Genomic DNA, 24,472 nt, shown 5'->3' on the forward strand with positions numbered 1-24,472 from the left:
GAATAATAGGCTTTCAAAGGACTCATGTTGTGGGAGGCATGAGGAGGCAGACACAAGGTTTTGACACGGTTTCGTGCGTGAGATTTATAACATCCAGATTTCTGGAGTGGCCCACTTTTCTGTAACAATTTTAATTGCTGTTTTCTTACAGACTCATCCCAGCGCTTACGAGCTCGTGAAGTCATTTGTCAATCAATTCTTATAAGTAAAACAGATTGTGCAAGTATGGTACAAATACGAAATACTAGTATTCTGTATTAGTGACACAGCCATTTTGAAATTCAGAAACACAAAAAAATCGAAAATTAAATTGAAATAGCCAACAAACATGCCATTTTACGGCTTAATGTATCAGCTAAACCTCTGTTTACCGAGTATATTAATAATGTATGTGTTATGACAAGAATGAAACTGAAAACCAGTAACGTGCAACAATTTTGCCTCCTAGTGAATTTGTTAAAATAGCTTCACTCATTCACAATGGCTTCCAGCTGTAATATGAATGCATCCCAAAGTAGTCTACAGTTTCTGAAAGTAGTTTATAAGCAGCTAACCCAATTACAGCACTTACTAGGCAAGAAATCATAGTTTTCCGTATTAATACCACTATCCCGCATTTTTACCTCTTCCTTTAACAACAACAACAATAATAATAATAATAAACCCCGTGGAGGCCTGGGAAAAGAATAGGCCTCCGGTATGTTCTGCCAGTCGTAAAAGGCGACGAAAAGAACAAACCACTAATAGGGCTAACCCCCCCTTTTAGTGTGATTAGTTGGTTCAGGACAGAACTAAAGAAGCCTCGGACAAGCGCCGTCATGGTCGGGGACGACGCTTGAACCCTGTGCCCGCCCACAATGGTAACAACACTGCTAGCCAACTGGAAAAAGATTTAAATCCAAATAGAGGTGTTTTGCAGGATATTCTTCCTGCAACCACCCTAGAAGGAAAACAAAGACAGAGGATGAGATGGTCAGATGAAGTTAATCGACACCTCATATTCTGTTATTACCAAGCAACAAACCTAGGAACCAACACAACTGGATACAGCTCACAAGTATACACAACATTTATTACCAGATACCCAGAATTAAAATTTTTAACAGAACAACGACTACCTGATGAGATCCGTGTAATAATCAAAAATAACAGGATACCCCAGTCAGAATTAGAAAACATCAAACAACAAGTACAACAAATACTGGAACAAAATAATGTGCAATCACAAGAAGAAGAAAATACAGTAATGGACTAAAACATTCCAGAGCAAACAAACAAAGAACAACATGCATCAATTAAACAATCAGAGGAAAACGAAATCTTAAGACAGCCACCAGAACAAGCACAAATAGAACATGAAGTGACACACATGTTAGATATAGAAGAAAATTTTCAGCTGACATATACAGAATACAAAGACAAATACAGAGATTAGTCCATTCTTGCATAGACCGCCAAATAACCCACAAGTCGAAACAACAATAACAACTATCAACACAATCATACACAACAAAATAAATGAAAACACAACTATGGAAGAGTTACAACTACTGGTTTATATAGGAGCACTCACTACACTAAAGGTACACACTAGGCAGAGATCAGAACCAACCAACACACAGAAGAAACCCACAAAACCAGCATGGCAACACAGGCTACAGATCAGAATAGAAAAACAGAGAAAAGACATTGGACAGCTAACAAAATTTATAAGAAATGAAATGTCAGAGAAAAAACGGAAAAGGTTAGGTAAAATCTCACAACAAGAAGCAATAAAGCAATTAGATGAAAAGAAGCAGAAATTACAAGCATTGGCCAAACAACTTAGAAGATACAAAAAAATTGAAAATAGAAGGAAACAAAACCAAACATCCAACACAAACCAAAATAAATTTTACCAGACAATAGATAACACACACATTAAAATAGACAATCCACCAAACATAACAGACATGGAACACTTCTGGAGCAACATATGGTCAAATCCGGTACAACATAACAGGCATACACGGTGGAAACAAGCAGAAACAGACACATACATAATGATACCACAAATACGTGAAGTGATAATTTTGCAACATGAAGTCACCCAAGCAATTAATTCTGCTCACAATTGGAAAGCCCGTGGAAAAGATAAAATAGAAAATTTCTGGCTAAAGAAATTCACCTCGACACATTCACATCTAACTAAATTATTTAACAGTTACATTGCAGACCCATACACATTCCCTGATACACTTACACATGGAATAACTTATCTGAAACCTAAAGATCAAGCAGACACAGCAAACCCAGCAAAATATCGCCCCATAACATGTCTACCAACAATATACAAAATATTAACTTCAATGATTACACAGAAATTAATGACACATACAACACAGAACAAAATTATAAATGAAGAACAAAAAGGATGTTTGCAAAGGAGAACGAGGATGTAAAGAGCAACTGATAATAGATGCAGAGGTGACATATCAAGCTGAAACTAAACAAAGGTCGCTACACTACGCATACATTGATTACCAAAAAGCTTTTGATAGTGTACCCCACTCATGGTTACTACAAATATTGGAAATATACAAAGTAGATCCTAAATTGATACAGTTCCTAAACATAGTAATGAAAAATTGGAAAACCACACTTAATATCCAAACAAATTCAAATAATATCACATCACAGCCAATACAGATTTAGCGTGGAATATACCAAGGAGACTCATTAAGTCCTTTCTGGTTCTGCCTTGCTCTGAACCCACTATCCAACATGCTAAATAATACAAATTATGGATACAATATTACTGGAACATACCCACACAAAATCACACATTTGCTATACATGGATGATCTAAAACTACTGGCAGCAACCAATCAACAACTCAACCAATTACTAAAGATAACAGAAGTATTCAGCAATGGTATAAATATTGCTTTTGGAACAGACAAATGTAAGAAAAATAGCATAGTCAAGGGAAGACACACTAAACAGGAAGATTACATACTGGATAACCACAGCCACTGCATAGAAGCGATGGAAAAAACAGATGCCTATAAATATCTAGGATACAGACAAAAAAATAGGAATAGATAATACAAATATTAAAGAAGAACTAAAAGAAAAATATAGACAAAGACTAACAAAAATACTGAAAACAGGACTGACAGCAAGAAACAAGACAAAAGCTATAAATACTTATGCTATACCAATATTGACCTAATCATTTGGAGTAGTGAAATGGAGTAACACAGACCTAGGAGCACTCAATACACTTACACAATCACAATGCCACAAATATAGAATACATCACATACATTCAGCAACAGAAAGATTCACATTAAAAAAGCAGAAAGGAAGGAGGAAAGGGATTTATCAACATAAAAAACCTACATTATGGACAGGTAGACAATTTAAGAAAATTCTTTCTAGAACGAGCAGAAACTAGCAAAATACACAAAGCAATCACTGATATAAATACATCAGCTACAGCACTGCAATTTCACAACCACTTCTACAATCCTTTAGATCACATAACATCAACAGATATGAAGAAAGTAAATTGGAAAAGGAAAACACTACATGGCAAGCACCCGTATCATCTAACACGGCCACACATCGATGAAGACACATCCAACACATGGCTAAGAAAAGGTAATATATATACAGTGAGACAGAAGGATTCATGATTGCAATACAGGATCGAACAATAAACACCAGATATTACAGCAAGTATATTATTAAAGATTCCAATACCACAACAGATAAATGCAGACTTTGCAAACAACAAATAGAAACAGTAGATCACATCACAAGCGGATGTACAATACTAGCAAATACAGAATACCCCAGAAGACATGACAATGTAGCAAAAATAATACATCAACAGCTTGCCTTACAACATGAACTTATAAAACAACACGTTCCCACATACAAGTATGCACCATAAAATGTACTGGAGAATGATGAATACAAATTATACTGGAACAGAACCATTATAACAGATAAAACAACACCACATAATAAACCTGACATCATACTCACCAATGAAAAGAAGAAATTAACACAACTAATCGAAATATCCATACCCAATGCAACAAAAATACAAAAGAAAACAGGAGAAAAAATTGAAAAATACATCCAACTGGCTGAGCAAGTCAAGGACATGTGGCATCAGGATAAAGTTGACATTATATCAATTATACTATCAACTACAGGAGTCATACCACACAATATACACCAGTATATCAATGCAATACAGCTACATCCAAACTTATATATACAACTACAGAAATTCGTAATTATTGATACATGTTCAATTACCCGAAAGTTCCTAAATGCAGTATAACGTATACCGTACAGTTAAAAGGAAGTCACGCTTGATCGAGGTCAGTGTCTCTTTCCATTTTTGACCAGACATAACGTCTGAGAAAAGAAAGAAATAATAATAATAATGATATGTACTCGCGTTACTAAATAATTATCTGTCACAGAGGTAGGAAAATGGATTATTTTAAGTTTATAATCTTTATACACTGTAACTTTTTCTCAGGCGCGAATATTTCTAAGGGGATTCATTGCTCCATTGTGGCGTAGAGCGAACCACTACTGCTGTATATGCAGACATAGAAAATGCTTATGACGATATCAGTGTATCCCTACTGTCAGAGATGATGAGAAAAATTAATGTGCCTGGTTCATTTATAACAAACGTTCAAGCCCTATTTGTGGATAGAAAGCTATTTGTGAATTATTTTATGGAGGCATTGTGTTAAGCTTTAATTAACGTTAAGAACTGCATGCTGCAATACACAGCTATAATGGTATGTTTTATTTGAGACAATCGATTCAGTCTAGAATTTGACCATCTCAGCGATTCATTTGTTTAATTGGAATAACAGTTGTCAGCTATCAGCTAATATCAGTGATGGAACAATGTACATCTGATAACTGTTATTACATATGCAAATCCTTAGCTGAGATGGTTTTTGGACCTGATGATGGCCTGATCCTACATTGAACTCGATTGTCTCTAATATATATACCGGTACAGCTGTGTATTGCATAATGCTGTTCTTAACACTATGAGTGTTAAAAATAACTTAATAGGCCCCAGAAGAACAAGTAAGGGTCTACCTTAAGGATCGGTATTATCCCCCATTCTCGTTAAAATGCTGTATTTACAATAAATATGTACAGTATTTTTACCCCAGATATTAAGATAGTACAATGTGACGACCTGTGCATTTAAGCATACGAGTGACGACTTAGTTGTAGGAAAATGGGAATGGATAGAGCATTAACAAATTTTTAGCAACTGACTACATCTAAACAGTTTGGACATATCACCAAGTACATCATCCATTGTATTTACACAAAACACAGACAACAAGAGACACAACAAATAAAACATAGTTCTTATCAGTTCCCTAAGACTTTCAACAACTGGTTTTTGAAGACGCAAGTTTCATTATGAAAGCACGTACTGTTGCTAACAGATGGAAAATAAAAATTGACTTTCTCTGTGGTTCTGAGTTCAGCTCGCTGAAGTGAGTCGTCATAACACTGAGAAAACATCAGTCGATCAAGGCTTTATTTTTCAATACAGGATCCTGTGTATCGTTTTCCATAAAATCGATTATTTCCTCTCTTAGTGCAAAAACGCGCTGCAATACTTTTCCCCGAATTAGCCAACTAACGTTCTCATGATACTGCAATCAATCCCACTGTTTCTTCAAGAAATCCACGAAATAATCGGTGTTTAAGCCCTTCTGCTCGGATATGGTTGATAACAGAAACCACAGTTGACATGATATGGCCGTATCCCAGAACTTTGCTGCATAACATTTGTGTATGAACAATCCTCGTATAGTGGAATTTGCTTTTTGTTTTCGTGGCGTATTATTCCTGTAATGATACTCTCCCATCTTCTTTGCACACGCAGAAGGTGATCCATCGGTGCAAATGGCCACAATATTTTCAAAAGGCAAACCCATTTTCTTCGTGACACTTCCTTTCACTTCGTTAGAGATGTCTCCATTGGTTGTTCACCCTTTCATGCAACACAATCCTGCCAGTTCTTCCGTTGTATTGAAATTGTTATCAACACCATGGATGAAAACTAAAAATTTAAATCCTTTATCTTACAGATCGATTTCGGTCACATACCATCTCCAGTGTAAACTGTTCGAACCTTGTAGGCCCATACCCTAATAACACAACATTTTCTATGAGATGTAATATGTACTATGAGATTACCGTACTTCACTTGTACTGCATACAATTTTTTAGTTACGGAAGGGCCCATCCTATGACCTTAGCAGTTGCTGATCCAAAAGTAAATAAATAAAATTATTGTATGCAGTACAAGTGAAGATATGTGTAGGAAGTAATCATCATCGTACATGTCATACCTAATAGAAAACGTTGTGTTGTTTGATCTGGGCCTACAAGGTTCGAATAGTTTGCACTGAGAATGGTCACACAGTGACCGAAATCAATTTGTAAAATAAAGGCTTTCAATCTTTACTACCAATGCTGCGTTTATCAAAATACAGTATATTGACAATACGGTCGTGGTTCCCAATTACATCATGAGTACTAAAAGCCGTGCAGTATCCTTTATGTCAATACTGTGAACCATGGAAAATGAGTAGTACTTGAATTCTTCAGCTTTCTTTCTTACCTGGCCATGAAGGTTAGTAGAGATATCGTGCACTCTTCTCTGAACTGTCATTCTGGACAAGCTCTCAGAAATTTGATTTTTTTCTGGACATATTTCTGATACAGCGATCATTATGCATTTTTTTAAGAAATCACCTTCCATGAAAGATTTCTCAGCAGCAGTAATTTCATTAACATTTGAGAAGCTTGCATTTGTAGCCACTTCAATCTCTGTATTTGCTTTCTTGAAAAATTGCTGATACTAGACAAAGATTTTAGCAAATTTGACGCCTTGATTTTCCTCTCGTTATCACCAAACTTCGCCAAATCTGCATGTTTTGATTCAGAATGATGTCTGATATTATATTCTTTTACAACTGCAATTGATTAGCTGCAAACCAGATACAGTACTCGACCGTTGTGCGGTACAAGAACTACTCATTTGTCCACTGCGTGTTAAATACACTGCATTCAGACACACTTTTACTTGTTGTTTTTGTCACCCATTTTTTCTGGCTACCTTAAAGTGAACATCAATAATTAAAACTCGTACTTTATCGTACACACACATATGTAAAAGCAGGGCGCTCATGATAACTGACGCAAGTTGTAAGTAAAGTGATATTTTCGTCTCAATTTGAACATTTTACCGAGGACAATAATTTTCTTCTTTAATCAAAGCTATGTCAGCAATATTAATGTACAAGAGTACAACAAATACAATGGCGTATGTATGAATCAATTCTAATGATATAAACATTTACCAGGGGACAAAGGCACTGCAGTACAGTAGCTTGTCAGTTTTCCCTCTTTCAACAATCTTTAAGTATTATAAACACTTCGCACGTAGCTTGAAGGCGCAACAGTCATATACATTGCCTATGCAGCATTTGTCGTAGCTTATACCCATGACTTTGCCCTTTGGGTAGCAGCCGATCAAGCAGCTTCCGCCACCACCTGTACGCCACTATGCAGATGCGCGTACTACCTGTTCAATTGAGCGCATTAGCAGTACATCTTTGTTCCGAGCGCTGCTTACTGATAACGCCACTGGACACAAATCTAGAACAGTCATTTTTTGCAAGCACTTCCGTTACTTACAAGTTTAATAATGTAAACCTATTTTAACCTAGCTGTCGCAGAGACAGCCATTGCTAATAAGTCAAAGAATTTTTAACTGATATAGAGATTTACTATCATAGTAGATTCATCTAAAAAACTCATTGAATTATATCAAAAAATATGTAACTGATCAATCTTCAAAGGTTCTCCCACGGGCCATAGCGAGAGACGTAACGGGCCGCATGTGTCCCACAGACTTTATGTTGTGCACCCCTGCTCTAAAAGAATGCATTTCTTTAAGCTTTGTGTATTCAGTATATACTTATTACTTTTCTCGTTTTACATATTTGTTATTTGGCTTTCCAGTGTACCTGAAGTGTCCACCAGAGATTGCCTATGAGCGAGTAGTGCAACGAAGTCGTCCTGAAGAGAAAACAGCAGTTTCACTTGGCTATTTGACAGATCTGCACCACGCGCATGAGCAGTGGCTAGTACAAAATCCTCCAGCACATATAGTCACATTGGATGCAAGTGTAGGTCTGCCTGCAATGGAGCAGCAGTATGAAAAAGTGAGAACCGTTGTGCTGAACAGAATTGCTGAAATGACGAGACTGTGAAAGAATCATGGCAGTTGCATTATACAGGTTGTGTCTCTTAGGAGTTCGTCAGGCGCATTTTCTCTGGTGTTTCGACAGATATCTGCTATTTTGTGTCAGCAATATGAAGCTGTAGTCAGCCCAAACAAACTCCACTCAGCACATCCTTCATGCAATGCCCATTGTCGACGGAAAGCGTCGGTTTGTTACCCATTACAAAGTAAATGATTTCTGAAGCAGATTTTATGCGCCAATTCGATCGCTGCTGCATAGTTGTAGGAGCCAGCGTGGGCCAGAGCAGGTGCTTTACTGCCCCTGTTAATACATATCGATGAAATGAATATCGCAATAGGCTAATTTTGGACTGCTATCGAATGGACACGAAAAATTCCGCCTTGAAAATCATTTTGTTTGTAACAGAAAACAAATAAATGCTTTCCATTGACAATGGATATTGCCTTGAAGACGTGATGGTCAGTATTCGTTTGGATAGACTCCCACTGCACACTGCAAAAGAGAAACTGCAGATATCTGGAGAAACAAAAGAGATAAAGTTCTGGCGACTCTTAGGAGAGACACGCAGTATATATTTTTGTTGTTAGTAATTCCCATTCCTTGTACGATACACTTGTCAGGCTTCCGCCCTCCACTGTCCTTCCTACCTGCCACCCATTTAAACTGTTCACAGCTCCGAATTTGACAATTACGCTGAATGTAGCTTTTGAATTAAGTTCGTGGGAATTAACAGTGGAGAGTTGTATGATTCATGTAGTTCATAACTAAACCCCTGAGATAACTGTTTATATTTGAAGATATTTTGAGAAAAAAATAGAGCTCTGCTCTTAGTCTCAGTACTGATTTGCCGTGGAAAACAAGTTATTCTCTCCATTCTTCTTAATCCTTTCATGACTTGTCCAGAACATTCTTGTCCCTCATTGACGAACAGATTTATCTTAGCATAGTATTAGTTGGAAGCCCTCTTTTTTCCTTCCATTCACTATCCAGTTCAGTATACATCTGAAAACATTTTCTTCGTGCATCACTTTAATGTACCAACATCTTTTAAGTTGCTTCTGTTCAATAACATCAGTAATACTTCATTGAGTTTTCTTTTTCCTTTATTATTTCATTTCATATTTTTTCTTCTCTTGGTATTATTGTTGAATGTTTACAGAAATTCCTCTCTGTTGCTAATAGCTTTGATTCAGTTGGCGTTTCATTGTCAAACTTCTAAACAGTGTGCAATAATGCTTGTAGCTGTTGTTCTATGTATTGTGGTGCAGTTGTTATTCTTGTGTGTTTACTCCACGGAATTGAATTTAACAAAAAATTGTAGATTTCTTGTCCAAATTCACTGTCTAGTTTTCCCTCATTTGTCATTTTCACCCCTGGGTATTTTTACCCTTTAGTAGGTGTTATTGTACCCACCCCTTCTTCCAGGGCTAGATGTTCGTTTATTACAACAATTCTCATACTTTTACGGCTTTTCTGTAAACGTATAGTGTTTTCTGAGTATATTGTATATAATCTGGATGAAATACAATACTCCTGTTGTAATATTTTTGTAAATTGGAATTTACATATTTTAATTTTTGATATTGACATTTTGTGTAAATTTTTGTATTATGTATATTACTGCTGGTTTTTTTTAGTTGATATAAAGATTTCCATAGAATGGCTAAATGTGCACTGTTAGGAACACTAAATGAGCAGGTTGTATTTGAATTCATTTGTTCTGATTTCTTTATGGGCAAAAATGTGATCTGTGCTGCTTACTTCATCTTATTCAGTCTTTATATTCTTGTTTAAAATGTTTAATAATTTGCCATAAAATCTGCTTAAATTGCAGTCTGCTGTTATACCGTTAAAATTTTTACAGTTACGATGTCTTTTGTGACACCAAAATATACACTACTTTACAGTCACTTAGTATATACTGTGTGTTTAAAAGATTCAGACATCTCTTAACAGGTTTGTTTTATATAAGTGTTACACTATATGACTGACAGTACTTTTTTGTCATAGATGTTCTGTCTCATTTTACGAATATATTCCTACATTTGGTGATAAAATTCGTGTGTGAATATTTTTTTTCGTATTTTGTACACTGAAGTTAATAATAAATTTCCGTTATATCTAGCAATGTTAAATAAATGAAAAGTCATCACGATATCAGAACACATTTGTTGTTGTGTTGGAGTGTTTATAAAGGCTTTTATATAAACAATATGTGTGTATTGTATAAGTGATATAGGATGTTAAAATACCTGTTCATGGTAAGATTCATGAGCAACTCTTTCACATCATAGCTTTTAGTCTTCATGTAACTGTCTCGGTCTTTACACATTTTTATATTTTTTCTAGCAGTCAGAAGTGTGTATTGAAGAAAGATGTACAATAGATTTAGTTGAAATCAGATTATGAAATTTTAAAAATGACCTCAATGAACAGTTCTTAATAATACTAGTGTTTAGTCTTTCTCAAGCAGCTGCCTGTACTCTCGGTCATTCTATATTATTGTGTGTAGCACTCATCAGCGACAATATTGAAAAAGATCTGATTTTACTTAATTTTTTATCCAAAAGTAATTTCAGTGTATATTTGTACTTGAGAATTATAGGTCAGTTTTTGTTGTAGGAATTTCTGTAGAGCTTTTATTAAAAATATGTTAAGAAACTTTTGTGTTATAATTAAAATGATTGATAATAATAAGAATTGTTATTGCTGCCAAAATATTTTGTTATATACCTCTATTGCTTATACTCTGAACAGCTACAATTTCAGAGAAATGATATTTTCATCTATCAGACGGCCAAACACAAAAATAATTGTGTCTTGCAGAAGGCAAAATGTCCAAAATCACTTCTTCTGCATCTACATCTACATCTCTACTCTATAAGATGGATTCTTTGTGTACTGCTGTTAAATGCCCATTTTTTTCCATTCCAGTAGCAGATGGTCTGTGGGTAGAAGGAGACGGTCTGTGGGAGGATTGATTGTTGGTAAACCTACAAGTGAGTTCAGATCTCTTGTACGCTCTCTATGTGAGATATACATAGATTGAAGCAACACATTGGTTGACTGTTTTGGCTACAGACAGTCCCAAAATTTTAACAATAATCCACATAGTAAAGCAGAAAACCTGTCTTGTAGCGTCTGCCACTGAAGTTGAACAAGTACCTTCATGAACTTTTGCACTTACTGAATTAACTTGTTGTGAAACATGCTGCTTTTCTATGGATCTCCTTTATTCCCTCTTTTAAACTTACCTGGTATTTATTCCAGACTGACAAACAATATTCAAGAATTATTCAAACGAGCATTTTGTAAATTACATCATACTACCCTCAGAATTCTTCCAATGAATCTGTCGTATCTGCCTTACTCATGATTAGCTTTATATGGTCATTCCACTTTAGATCGTTTCTTATGCATACTCAAAGATAATTAATAAATGTTACTGCTTCCAGTGATTATTCTGCAATCATTTAATCACCACAATACTGGTCTTTCTGCCCTCTGATACGCAATACATTACTTTTGTATATGTTGAGGTTCAACTGCCAGTCCCAGCACCAACTGTCATTCCTCTTCAGGAGTTCCTACATTCTGATACAATCTTCTAGCAATATGACTTCAACAGCATCCTCCACAGGTATTGTTTAATGTATATTGCTTAAAGTAATAGTCTTCTGACACTCGAATGGGGTACACCAGCAGTTACTTTTATGTCTGAAGATTTGTTTCCACTAAGAATGATGTGCTGTGTTCATTTTGCTAAAAACTTGTCAATTCAGTCATCCAGTTGGTCTGATATTCCGGGAACTCGGGTTTTGTACATTAGGGGGCTCTATAAAATGGTATCGAATGGCTCTTGGATGTGAAGGAACATGGCATCAACCTGAGCATTGGTGGCTACTACCTACTGAGTCTCGTGGATGAAGAGAGCAAACGGGTTTCACACGATCGTGTGTGCAATCCGTGTAGACTCATACAGAGGAGATATTTTGTCTCCAGTAATGTCACAGTATGCGGGCAGATAAGGATTTTTCTAAGTTCTACAACAAACTAACTTCGGTGATGTACCCCTATAGTTAATGACCCTTCCCAAAAACAGGAATGACCTGCTCGTTTTTCCAATTACTAAGATCACTTAATTCTTCCAGAGTCCTACTTTCACGGTTTCTAGAAGAGGATCAAGTTCTTTTGCATACTCTCTGTAGAGCCATACAGGGTCATCAGAAACAGTCTAAAAAGCTTGTAAGGATGTTGCGGGTTAGGTTGTGCTGAGAAATAATTTTTATGAAAATAATTGGACAATTTGCACTGTCCCAGAGGTAATTAGCATTGAAGTTAGCCAATCAGGCTGTTGCATGTGCAGATTCAAGCGGTCCACTGGAAACGGTGTCGACAGATTAAGAGAGCGATACAAAAACCTGATGTGAGACAGTAGTAAGGACGGAACCTGAGACAAAGACTGAGTACTCTCGTGCGCTGTCACCTTCGCTACGAGAACAACTGGCACTAATTGTGTTTGGCGGGCCACTTCAACCTATGTGCGCAATGGCTTGTTTTGTTAACTTTAATAATAGTGAACTCGAAAATGGCGCACCATATCGAATTTTTTTCCTGACAATTATTTCTCAGCACAACCTACCCAGTAACACCCTTAGAAGCCTTTCCGACTGTATTTAACAACAATGTGTAGGTATCCCATCAGATCCAGTGGCCTTTACTCTGTTGTGGAACTTTAGCTGATTTTCTGTCTTGTGGTCACTTATTGTGACGTTTGTAATTTGGACGTTAGAGTGATGATTTATATTTATAGATGAGGTACAGCAGTGTGATCTTCCTCAGAGAACCAGCTTTGAAAAAGGAGATTCGTATTTCAGCCTTGTGTCATCCTCTGTTTTGATGCCATTATGGTCACAAAATATGTGGACAGATTGCTTTGTTCCATGTAATAATTTAACGTAAGACCAAAACTTCTTAGGATTTTCTGTCAGATTGGTATCACATATAGAATTTCACTTTGTAATTTGTAGAATACTAATTTCGCCTTCGCTCATCCGTCACAATGGTATTCTGGTTCTCAACAGATATGGACAGTCATGGAACAATTCTGAGAAAAATCTGATAATTTTCTTGAGATCCATGGTCTATGCGAAACATTTTTAAGAAGAGCGCATGAATAACAATACTTTTTAAGATTTGCAGGTAAATGAGTAGAAATAGCCAAGAACTCTACCAAAATTACGTGAAGGTGCGACTCCAGGAATTTTCCCCAATCTACAACATTATTTAACCCTTTCAGACCTGATTTTTTTTATTTACTTGTAAGAAAAATGTCTGATATCATTTTTACATTCAGGTGAGTCTCCTGACAACATTTTTCTAAGAAAAACTTTCGTATGATCTCAAGTTTTCTAGATATTTAATGTACACAGCTGTGTTCATCAGGTCTCGAGCTTCATGTCATACATTAAGGAGGTTAACAGTACAGATCAAGTATGCCACTCTTTATTTCACTTTAAAACAGAAAAACAATAAAAATAATTCCAAATTACGGTTCTTATTTAAACAACAATGGTCAACACACTGATTTTACGGTTTTGTATGAAACTGCAAAAAACAATTTCTGTCCTTTTGGAGACACAAATGTACTTTACATTTTCTGCACTGAATTCTAGAACGCCCTGTACATTTTGAAAATTTGCAGCGACTTGGAGCTCCTACATCACATCATGCAATGGCAAATGGCCAATGGAATCAAACTGTATCTCTATAGCTGGTCGTAATTCACCTCTTTTTCTTGGCATAACTCTCATGTCTGAAGCCAGTCTTTCATCGGACAGATGCCCCCTCTTCTTTTCAGTCACTTTCTTCTGGCACGGTATCAGTCCATCTGCTACCCTGATCTAAAGGAAATAAGGTCCATTTGCTTCTTCTTTGTGTTAGACAGGCTGTCTGCATCGCGTCTGTATTCCAACCACCTTTGCACAATGGCAAAGCCAACAGCATGAAAAATCATACGCAAAGGCAATTTTCGAGATCTGGTGAAAACTCCGTAGTAGCTTATAAATTGATCAAACAGATCCACACCACCCATTGCATGACTATATCTTCTCACTATTTCAGGTCTTTCTACTTTCACATATTTATGGTGCTTTTTGTCCCAACGCTTAACTTCATCCACTGAGCCTTTACCAACAAAGTTTGAACACAATACAACTGGCCTATTGTCTAATCACTTACACATGGTAATGTCATCAGCACTAGTGATTTCTTCACAGTAACCTCTGGTATGTTTCATTATTGTTTTATCACCTGAAAAAGGTAAGTTCTTTCTAAATATGTTTTGACAGACAGTACCTTCTGCATTGATGCCTTGAGATTTCGGAACTTGAAACAGATGATAAGATAAAGATGTTGTCAGAGTATAATTTATGACCTTTACCTTTTCAGAGTGGAACAGAAAACCCTAAAACAACAGCAGGACCTAATCCAGATTTTTTTACAGCATGTGGTATTTAGTTCAGTTGTAAGCACCTTGATACAAAAGGAAATCATGCACTATTACACTCTTTCCACACAACATGAAGACTTCGATTCTCCAAGGACTTGGTTTCCCCTTGACACACTGCTTTGCTGAATACTTCCCAGTGAAAGAAATAATTCCTTCATCCACACAAACATTCTCTTCAATAGGAAGTTCACTTCAGCGTTTTCGAGTGGCTGTGTAAATTGGCCTGACTTTGTAAAATTTATCTTAATTTTCAGGTGGTTTCTCCAGATTGTTCAGCAAGTGTAAATTTGTTCGTAATTCTAAAAATCTGTCTCGTGACATGTTTTCCAAAAATACATTTACCTTCAGGCTTGTATCCCAATACATTCGTAATCTGGGAAATTTCAAAGTGCCAGTCAATATATGCAAACCAAATAGCACCTCTAGTTCTTGAGGAGTTGTCTGCTTGAATGAGGATGTGTCTTGTTGTAATGAATAAATATTAGTATGTGCTGCCATGCTAGTGAACAAATCATCTGGTATATATCTTTTGAAGTATTTTATTGGAGAACACAAGACAGTTTCTTCAAAATTTGGAGCTTTGTATGTTTCTGCCATGGTACTTAGAAGCTTGCGTTTCCATTTTATGGATTCTTTAGTTGTCACCATTGTTGTCACACAGGTTATTCAATTCTGGGTTGTTTTCATTGCATAATAAGTTCATTTCAGCATCCATTACCTCTCCATCATCTTCATTTTCAGATATGGTGTCTCTACACATATTATTCATGCCCACTTTATCTGCACCAACATGTTTCACTATTTGTGGAGCTTGCCTTTCAGCAAGTGGTACACTGTCAATCTCATCTCCACTCAAACTAATGTCAGAAATGTCACCTTTTTCAATTATGTCCATAATCAAGTCCCAGTCTTTCTCCACAGGAATATGTTCCTCATCCAAATTTGTAAGTCAAAAGCCAGCATGTGGTACCTTCGGTACACACACCATCAGATTATTTGGCTTGCCGCTCTAACAAAGGAAGCGAGTGTCAGCAATATGTCTCGTGGTCTTATCGTGGCAGGTTTATCTTCTGCCATTAGGTCAGACGATAGAAATGCCACTTGCATGCTTGGAGTAGCAGATTGAGAGTGACCAACTTTAAACAGAACTTGTTTAATTTTCACACAAATTTATTAAAATAATAAAAAGCATAAAATTACTTAACTTGGTTCTGGATGCTATTTACAATTGACAATCTGAAGTTCCTTTGGTCTTGGTACGTTAATCTTATTCTCAATTATCTCTGATACTAGACGAAAGTGTCTATACATTTATCTTCATGGCTAAGTACAAGAATATGGTAATCTTATTAGATGCAGACTGAAACTTGACTATAGACTGGTACAGACTAATGCAGACTGGTGCAGACAAATGCAGACTGACTAATCGTTGGTCTGCACACTCGTTATAATACCTCGCACATTCAGGTATCACTGCTCGAGTGTGATCCGCGAGGAGAAAAGGTTCTACGTTAGCAGCAATCTCATTTGCTGCATTACATATTAATATGTGGATCGGCAGAAGCAGAATTTGGTCTGTCTCTAAGGCAGCGCCATCTCGTAGTGCGGAGACGGACAAGCGCTGCACCTGCGCTGTTGTGCTTAGCGGGGCGCGCTCTAGTGGGATAGTTTTGTACGCACTGACTACGTGGAACTATGTACACAACACAGCAATATAAAATAAAATCATTTGTACAGGTCAGCTATTCTCCTCCTTGCTGCTGGTACTGAAATTACTGAAAAAAATATCACACAGAACTACCATAGCCATGCAAATACAGCTGAGACACATTTTAGGTTACGTTTCCTATTTTACACCATTAAGGACCTGTTGTACACAAATGTGTACATTATACTTACCTGATACATAACACAAATATGAACTGAATAAAAAACTAATGATTCCACTGAAAGAATGTCTAATGTTTCCAAAAGCGGAAACCACTCAAAACATTCATTAACAAAACCCACAACGTGACTTTTATAGCAATAAAATCAACGAGTAATGGCTTCCTACAGAGAGACAACACCAGAGAGTATATTTTACTACGTGTTTCACAGACTGCTCACAAGAGAGCAGCAGCTGCTGGAGCATTGCTAAAAGAAACATACACAAATGTGCACAGTGAGTTTGGATGCACCTGACATTTCTTGTCAGCGAAATACTAGTGAACAAACTTTATGTACACAATTGTGACCACCAGGCCTGAAAGGGTTAAAGAAGCCAACTGTGTCTTAATGAAAGAATACGGAAGAGAGAGCAAGATCTTCATAAGAGCAAAGAAGTGTGGCTTGCAGAAAATGTGATTAAAAGGCTTACCATCTTTTATGAAAATGTACGGAAGACTGAAAGAAGTTACAAGTCGAACAGTGTAATAAACGGTTCATTCTTATCTACAGGCTATCAGTCGAAGGAATTCCAGAACTTCAAGCTAGTGTAAGGATTGGGAGTTTTACAATTATTACTTTCGTACACTTTTCAACTGAAAATAAGTCACATAAAACCTATATTGAAGATGTCATTCCTCGTTCTCATACGAGCTGTGTCTTATTCTAATTTTTACCTGTTGGTTTTTCTAATTAAGAAACTGTGGCGATAAAATAGCATAAAGCGAAGTATATATCAATTTCAAACAACGCCACAGAAAACCTTATCCAATCACAAAAAGTTTAAAAACGTTCCGTAAATGGAAGCTGTGTTCAAATTGCACTTTCCGTAATTTTTTGTTTCCCTTTGAGTAACTGCTTCCGGATGTACAAACACAGGGAATGAATCTACCGAAATAGCTCATCAGAAAGGTGTTGTTTGTCAAACCAGACCCCTCACTACGTCTTATTGTTTACCCTGATAAAAATGATGATTGAATTCCTTCGAATTTAGCAATTGTATAACAACGTTACAAACCATTTTGTAGACTTTACATTGAATACAACAATTTCTCATTATCTTTTACATTTTTTCCCGTGGAGAAATTGTTTTTATTTTGTTATGTACGTGCATGTCATACTTGCTGCACTAGTGCACTATACTTTGCAGCAGCACAATGTTTAATTTTCATCAATCATTTGCGTCATTTGCTAAAATTCCATTCTCGTCCATTTAAGTGGGAATAGTATCACTGATTCATTCTTGTGTCCTCGTGTTAATCGTATCGTTACGTTTATGTATGAGCAAATGACACGTCCTGTTACATCTGATACTTTTTTTCTGCACTTTGCACTATGCTCTGTTTTCGTGTTTCATAATTTTTGACACTTGTTATAATTACATCTGAGGATATTTAATTGGGGAGATGTCGGTGGTTCGTTCTTTTGTGTGTATGTTCAGAGCAAATTAACCTTTATTAAGAGACTAAAACTACATTGTTTTTTAATCATGCAGTGAGACGTCCAATCTGCGAGTCGGGCCGTTTGTTTGACAGCTGCACAGCGTTCTCATATTAATGACTTCGACTTGTGTATACTAGGCTATGACACTTCCATGTTATTACACCGCTAGCCGGGAACCCAGTGCCAGTTGCAGATTGCCTGTCTAACGGCTTCCGAGGCAACAAAAATTTGATTTTCAATATTTCGTGTAATTTTTGAGCGAATTGAAAAATGTAAAATGCTGACAAAATGTACTCATTAACAGTTTAGGCACAATGTGTCTTGAGAGCGTAACTGACAGCGCACAAATATCTGGCCTATATTTACCCAGTGTTTGATAATGAGAGCACTTTAGACTTCCAACGCAATTTAAAAATAATTTCAAATCTTGACAATACTTTTTCTCTGTGACACCTTCCATAAAACGAAGAAGGATTGGATTAAATGGCTCTGAGCACTATGGGACTTAACATCTATGGTCATCAGTCCCCTAGAACTCAGAACTACTTAAACCTAACTAACCTAAGGACAGCACACAACACCCAGCCATCACGAGGCAGAGAAAATCCCTGACCCCGCCGGGAATCGAACCCGGGCGTGGGAAGCGAGAACGCTACCGCACGACCACGAGATGCGGGCAAAACGAAGTAGGAAAAACAGTTTATCGCTTCATGCGTTTTCGCTGCCCATGCAGTTAAACTTCATGTTTATCACTTCTTTACTAATGACTCAATTCGCAACACTGTTTGCAGACGGTATCCACATATACCACTGAAAGTACCTGCAAAGTTATATCATTGTACAATTCAGGAGATATGACGTCATAAACATTGAGAAGCGTGGGAAAATAGCTTTGCTTCAAATGGAATGCAAATTACTCAGACTATATTCATCCATTGTTTCATAATGAGAGTACTTTAAGCATAATACCACACCTTTCCTAAGTTTTTTCTCGCTTACATGCTTCAAGTCAAATATTTACACATTACCCTCCAGTCTCTGGACTGAAGACCACAACAACAACAACCACAACAAGAATCCTTTTTTAATCAGTTATTTGAAGCTGTTTTATATATCGAAGTTTTATTCTTTAAAGAATCGGGGATTTACTGGCATTCGTCGAAGACGTATTTTTTTATACCCTTAAGCTTTGCCTATTTATACCCAACATTCGAGTTTCCGAGGAGAATGTTTCATGTTGACTGCTCAGGTAAGCTGATATCTGTTTCATGCCACGCTTGCCAAGCTGAAATGTCTTGCTACCTGTCTTTACATTCCTACTTAAAGCTGTATTAAGTGGTACTGTAACGGCCTTATGATAACTCATTCTCTGTTCTACTCTTGATCATGATGAGCTCCACAGCTGGTTGATATTGGTATTAATGATTAGTGAGAACCATCACAGCTTCATTGATCACATTTATTGCATCACGACCTGTTTCCTTCGTTAGAACATCATCAGGTTGGCGAGCTGCGTCAGTATCATAATTTAAAGATAACGTTAAGGTATACCTATTCGACAACTATACTTAATTCCCTTGTTTCATATAATCTATTTCTCTCCCATACAATTTAAGGGCAACGACGCCGTTTGGGATCCGTTAGGGAGAGCCTAGACTTACTACAGGTGGCCAATTAAGATCCAAAGCCACGAGTGGAGTAGGGCATCCTCCTGGCTACCAAAGAGGCCCAGATTACTCTGAGAATTGACTGCTTGCTGGAAGAATTGTATCACATACTATTTTCTAAAATTAAATTCAACGCGATTTTACATCGACAAGCAGGAAGTGTTCATCAGTTTTTCTGTCGTTTTCCCCGACACTGTCCTCGTGATAGGGTTCCCAGAGCAGTTTTCAGTTTTTTACGCGGTGTTGTTCGCTCCCTTGAGAGTACTGGAGCAAACGAGATGGCTTCATCACAAGAGACTCCTCATCTGCTCAGATTTTTAAATTTCCGTTCTTGCTATTGGTCAGATGTAACCAGCAGATCGAATGGAGCAAGAAGTGCAGGACGCTCTTCTTCTCTTGCAAATGGATGACAAGGAAATACTTATGTTCTGGGTTCCAGGACACGTAGGGATTCGCGGAAAACTCGCGGATGCGGGCTGCCAAACAGGCTAGCTCCCTTCTCCCTCCTGCTTGCTGTTCAGTCCCTTTACTGGCTGTCACCTCGTGATCAAGAACATTACGTGTTAGTTGGAGGCTCAGTGGCTAGAAGTGAGGAATAATAAACTACATTCCGCAAAATCTTCAGGGCGAGCGTGGCTTACCTCCTTCCGACGGCGACGAGCTGAATATATAACCCTTATACGGCTCAGAGTGTGACGTTGTCCATCTCTCACATCGCGAGGAGCCCCCATTGTGTCACAGATGTGGGAAGCAGCTGTCGATACGACATATTTTAATTGTGTTTTATATGACTATCTGAGGGTTAACCTGTGTCTTTCACAGGACTTGCCCTGTATTTTAACTGATAATGAGGTGAGTGTGGTTCGCGTTTTAATATTTGTGTGAAGCGCGGAATTCTTCCCAAAATATTGGGTGTAAGATTTTAATGTGTCACAGAGTGGCTAGGTCAGTCATTATTTGTAAGTAGTCATCAAGCTACAATCATAAGTTCCCTTTTTAACTGTGTAGGTACCGCTGTTTGATCGATTTTACCTCGTTATTCAGCTGTTTCGTCGGAATTTTACTAAGGGCTTATAACGGTACAGCCTCCCCCAGAACTCATATGAAATGTGCGAAACCACCATTTTTTAAATATAGATCCGGATAGTTATCGGATAATTCAGTGCTTCCTAAGGCCTTGTATGTGTGTCTTTATGTATATCATTCTGTCCTATTTGATAAAAAAAACTTGATATTCATTGCGAAGGTGTGTGGAATGTTCTGGAAGGACGTGCGTCGTCATAATTATCGGTGGATTGTTGTCGTTAATAAAATTGTGTACATGTGCTAAATTAAGTAACTAATCAAAAATTGAAGTAATAAGTTAGCAATAAATAACTAGAGGCTGCAGAGATGTTAGCATGAAAAATCAATTCTTCTAATTAACAAAATGGTAATCTAAAAATCCTGTAACAAAAGACCTCACTATCTTGAGAAACAGCTTAAAAGTTATCACCAAGCGATGTATTTTCGTTTGTTATTTATTTTTATGTCTTCCTCTACAATTAATATTCTTTGTAATTACATTTCTAATTAACTCTCCAATTGTTTAAATCTCACAGTTTTCCAATTTCCAGAATTTGAGACTTATTTGTGCATTTTATGTATGTAATCGGATAAAGCACGAACTCTCTACTGCCATTGAATACTAGTAACCAAATCCAAACTGTAATTAATTACGTAATTAAAGTAATATGAGAGACATGATTGTAATTAAAGTTCAGAATGATTTTCTTATGGAAAGCTAAAGGTAATACTACAAAAGATTGTCATTGAATATTGTATTTTAAACCATATTGGGATGTACCATCTGTTTATTTACGTTTTGTAAATTTTAATTGTAACATCAAAATTTTACAGAATTAATAATTCGTTATTTTGGAAGTTATTGTTAAAATTCTATATAAAGCGATGCTGCGAGGAGTCAGTTTTGAAGTTACTTTTGGAAGTCAAAGAGATCAGTGAAGTCTGTCCATGTTTTGTTTACATGACGAGTGTATAGTTCGGGTGTCAATTAATGTAAATAAATTTTGTGGAGCATGAAAATTTCGCATTCATTCATCAATGGACCAGGCAGAAGAAACTTAAGTAACATTCAACATGAATCGTTACAGGCTTTTCTGCTGCTCACGTTGTCGGGGATACCTTTCAATTTTAGTGGAAAATGCATCTTGGTTTCCCAATTTAATGTTATTTTTAATAGAGTTTCGCCACGCTCGTCTATATATCATTCGTGCAAGGGCACTGAAGACTTTGCTGTTTAGTGCCTTCACCCATAAATAAGCATCATCATCATTATCCAATTTACAGCAAAGGTTATGGCAACCAGCAGTGCTGCTGTTGATAACATTTGTGTAGAAAAATTCAGATTGCAAAGACATTCTGTAAATACTCCACAAGGCTAATAATTGAAATAAACTGGAGTACTTTAAGATGTATATGACGTTGCAGTGCCTATGTTGTTCAGAAATACGATGCATAGTTCCTTTGGACATGCATGTGTGTCCAAAAGATCAGGCATTGCAGCGATTACAGCTGCTTTGAATGACATGAAATGTATTCGCCGTTGCGAATGTTGATAACCATCAGCTGTGTGATGGAATCACGACAATGAAAATTTTGTGCCGGACTGGGCTGGAACTCGCCTGCTTAACGCGAGTGGTCGCCTTACCATAATGCTGTCCGTGCACGCTTCATGGCTCCACCCTAAATTCCATATGTCGTCAACCACGTGTCTACAAACTTGGAGCAAGATGGCCGCCGTGTCAATAGTGGGTTAATGTCCGCTCCGTTCTTATTGCGTATTTGCACTGGAAAATAGAATCCACTATCATTCGCGTTCGGTTAGCGAGTGCATGTAATGGCATCAATTTCGCTCTGGTTGACTGTAATCCGTGCGGACGTGACTGTGATAATAAAGATACAAATACTCTTCATGTGTAACAGTCGGTTTTTTTTTTTTTTTCGGAGAAACAAAGGTCAGGTTTAAAACAGGTCCACGGGAGAAGCTAACAGTAAATTACGTGCTGGAGGTAAATCCAGAAGTCAGAACACAAATGATTACACAGAAAGGAATATATATTGGATTTCGTGGATTTCGATCAACGACTGTCAAGGACTACGTTGCGGTCACCAAACTGTCACGACTATGGGCACATTGTAAGGTACTGTAAGAAAAACAAGCCGACTTGCTCCCACTGTGAAGTGTGTGACGATCTAAAAAAAAGAACTGTAGAAATACCAAGCGAGCTCCATTGTGCAGTCTACACCTACATCTACAAGGTTACTCTGCAATTCACACTTAAGTGCCTGGCAGAGGGTTCATCGAACCATTTTCATACTACTTCTCTACCATCCCACTCTTGAAACACGCATGAGAAAAAGGAACACCTAAATCTTTCCGTTCGAGCTCTGATTTCTCTTATTTTATTATGATGATCATTTCTACCTACGTAGGTGGGTGTCAACAAAATATTTTCGCATTCGGAAGAGAAAGTTGGTGATTGAAATTTCGAAAATAGATCTAGCCGCAAAGAAAACGCCCTTGTTTTAGTGACTGCCACCACAACTCGCGTATCATATCAGTGACACTCTCACCCCTATTGCGCGATAACACGAAACGAGCTGCCCTTCTTTGCACTTTTCCGATGTCCTCCGTCAATCCTACCTGGTAAGGATCCCACACCGCGCAGCAATATTCCAGCAGAGGACGGTCAAGTGTAATGTAGGCTGTCTCTTTTGTGGGTTTGTCGCATCTTCTGAGTGTTCTGACAACAAAGCGCAGTCTTTGTTTCGCCTTCCCCACAATAATCTATGTGGTCTTTCCAATTTAAGTTGCTCGAAATTGTAATTCCTAGGTGTTTAGTCGAATTGGCAGCCCCTAGATTTGTGCGATTTATCGTATACCCAAAATTTACCGGATTTCTTTTAGTACCCATGTGGATGACCTCGCACTTTTCTTTGTTTAGTGCCAATTGCCACTTTTCGCACCATACAGAAATTCTCTCTAGATCATTTTATAATTGGAATTGATCGTATGATGATTTTACTAGACGGTAAATTACAGCGTCGTCTGCAGACAATTTAAGGGGGCTGCTCAGATTATCAGCTAGATCATTTATGTAAATCAGGAACAGCAGAGGACCTATGACACTGCCTTGTGGAACGCCAGGTATCACTTCTGTTCTACTCGATGATGTACTGTCTATCACTACGAACTGTGACCTCTCTGAGAGGAAATCACGAATTCAGTCACACAACTGAGACGTGCGAAAAGGAAGAAATCACGCAGCCAACGAGGTAAAGACTGTGCGACACCCAAGCGTTCTTGAAGCGGGAAATTCAAAGAGCCGAATGTATATTTTGAACAATTGTGTAATCTGCTGGCGAGAATCACAGGAAACCAAAGAGTAAATACAAACGCAGCAAATATTAGATCGATAGTCGAAGAAGACGAAACTCTGCCCAGGAAGAATACTATTAAACCCGAGCCCAGTGGCCAAATGGGTTATAAAAATACGTGTCATTTTTGTAAGAAACTGACACCTCCGTCGAAAGCA

At 37.4% G+C, this 24,472-nt stretch overlaps 1 protein-coding gene across 5 annotated transcripts in view; it reads left to right on the forward strand.

Annotated features, from left to right (window-relative positions):
* The window catches only part of LOC126251554 (thymidine kinase 2, mitochondrial-like), a 191,843-nt gene extending 180,885 nt beyond the window's left edge, over positions 1-10,958 (forward strand). For all 5 annotated transcript variants that reach the window (XM_049952071.1, XM_049952067.1, XM_049952069.1 and 2 more), the window contains one exon: positions 8,083-10,958. In XM_049952071.1, the coding sequence (XP_049808028.1) occupies positions 8,083-8,333 (251 nt within the window). In that variant the 3' untranslated portion in view covers positions 8,334-10,958. The remainder of the gene's footprint in view (positions 1-8,082) is intronic.
* The last annotated feature ends 13,514 nt before the right edge of the window (positions 10,959-24,472 follow it).

This window comes from Schistocerca nitens, chromosome 4 (genome assembly GCF_023898315.1).
Source record: "Schistocerca nitens isolate TAMUIC-IGC-003100 chromosome 4, iqSchNite1.1, whole genome shotgun sequence".
NCBI lineage: Eukaryota > Metazoa > Arthropoda > Insecta > Orthoptera > Acrididae > Schistocerca > Schistocerca nitens.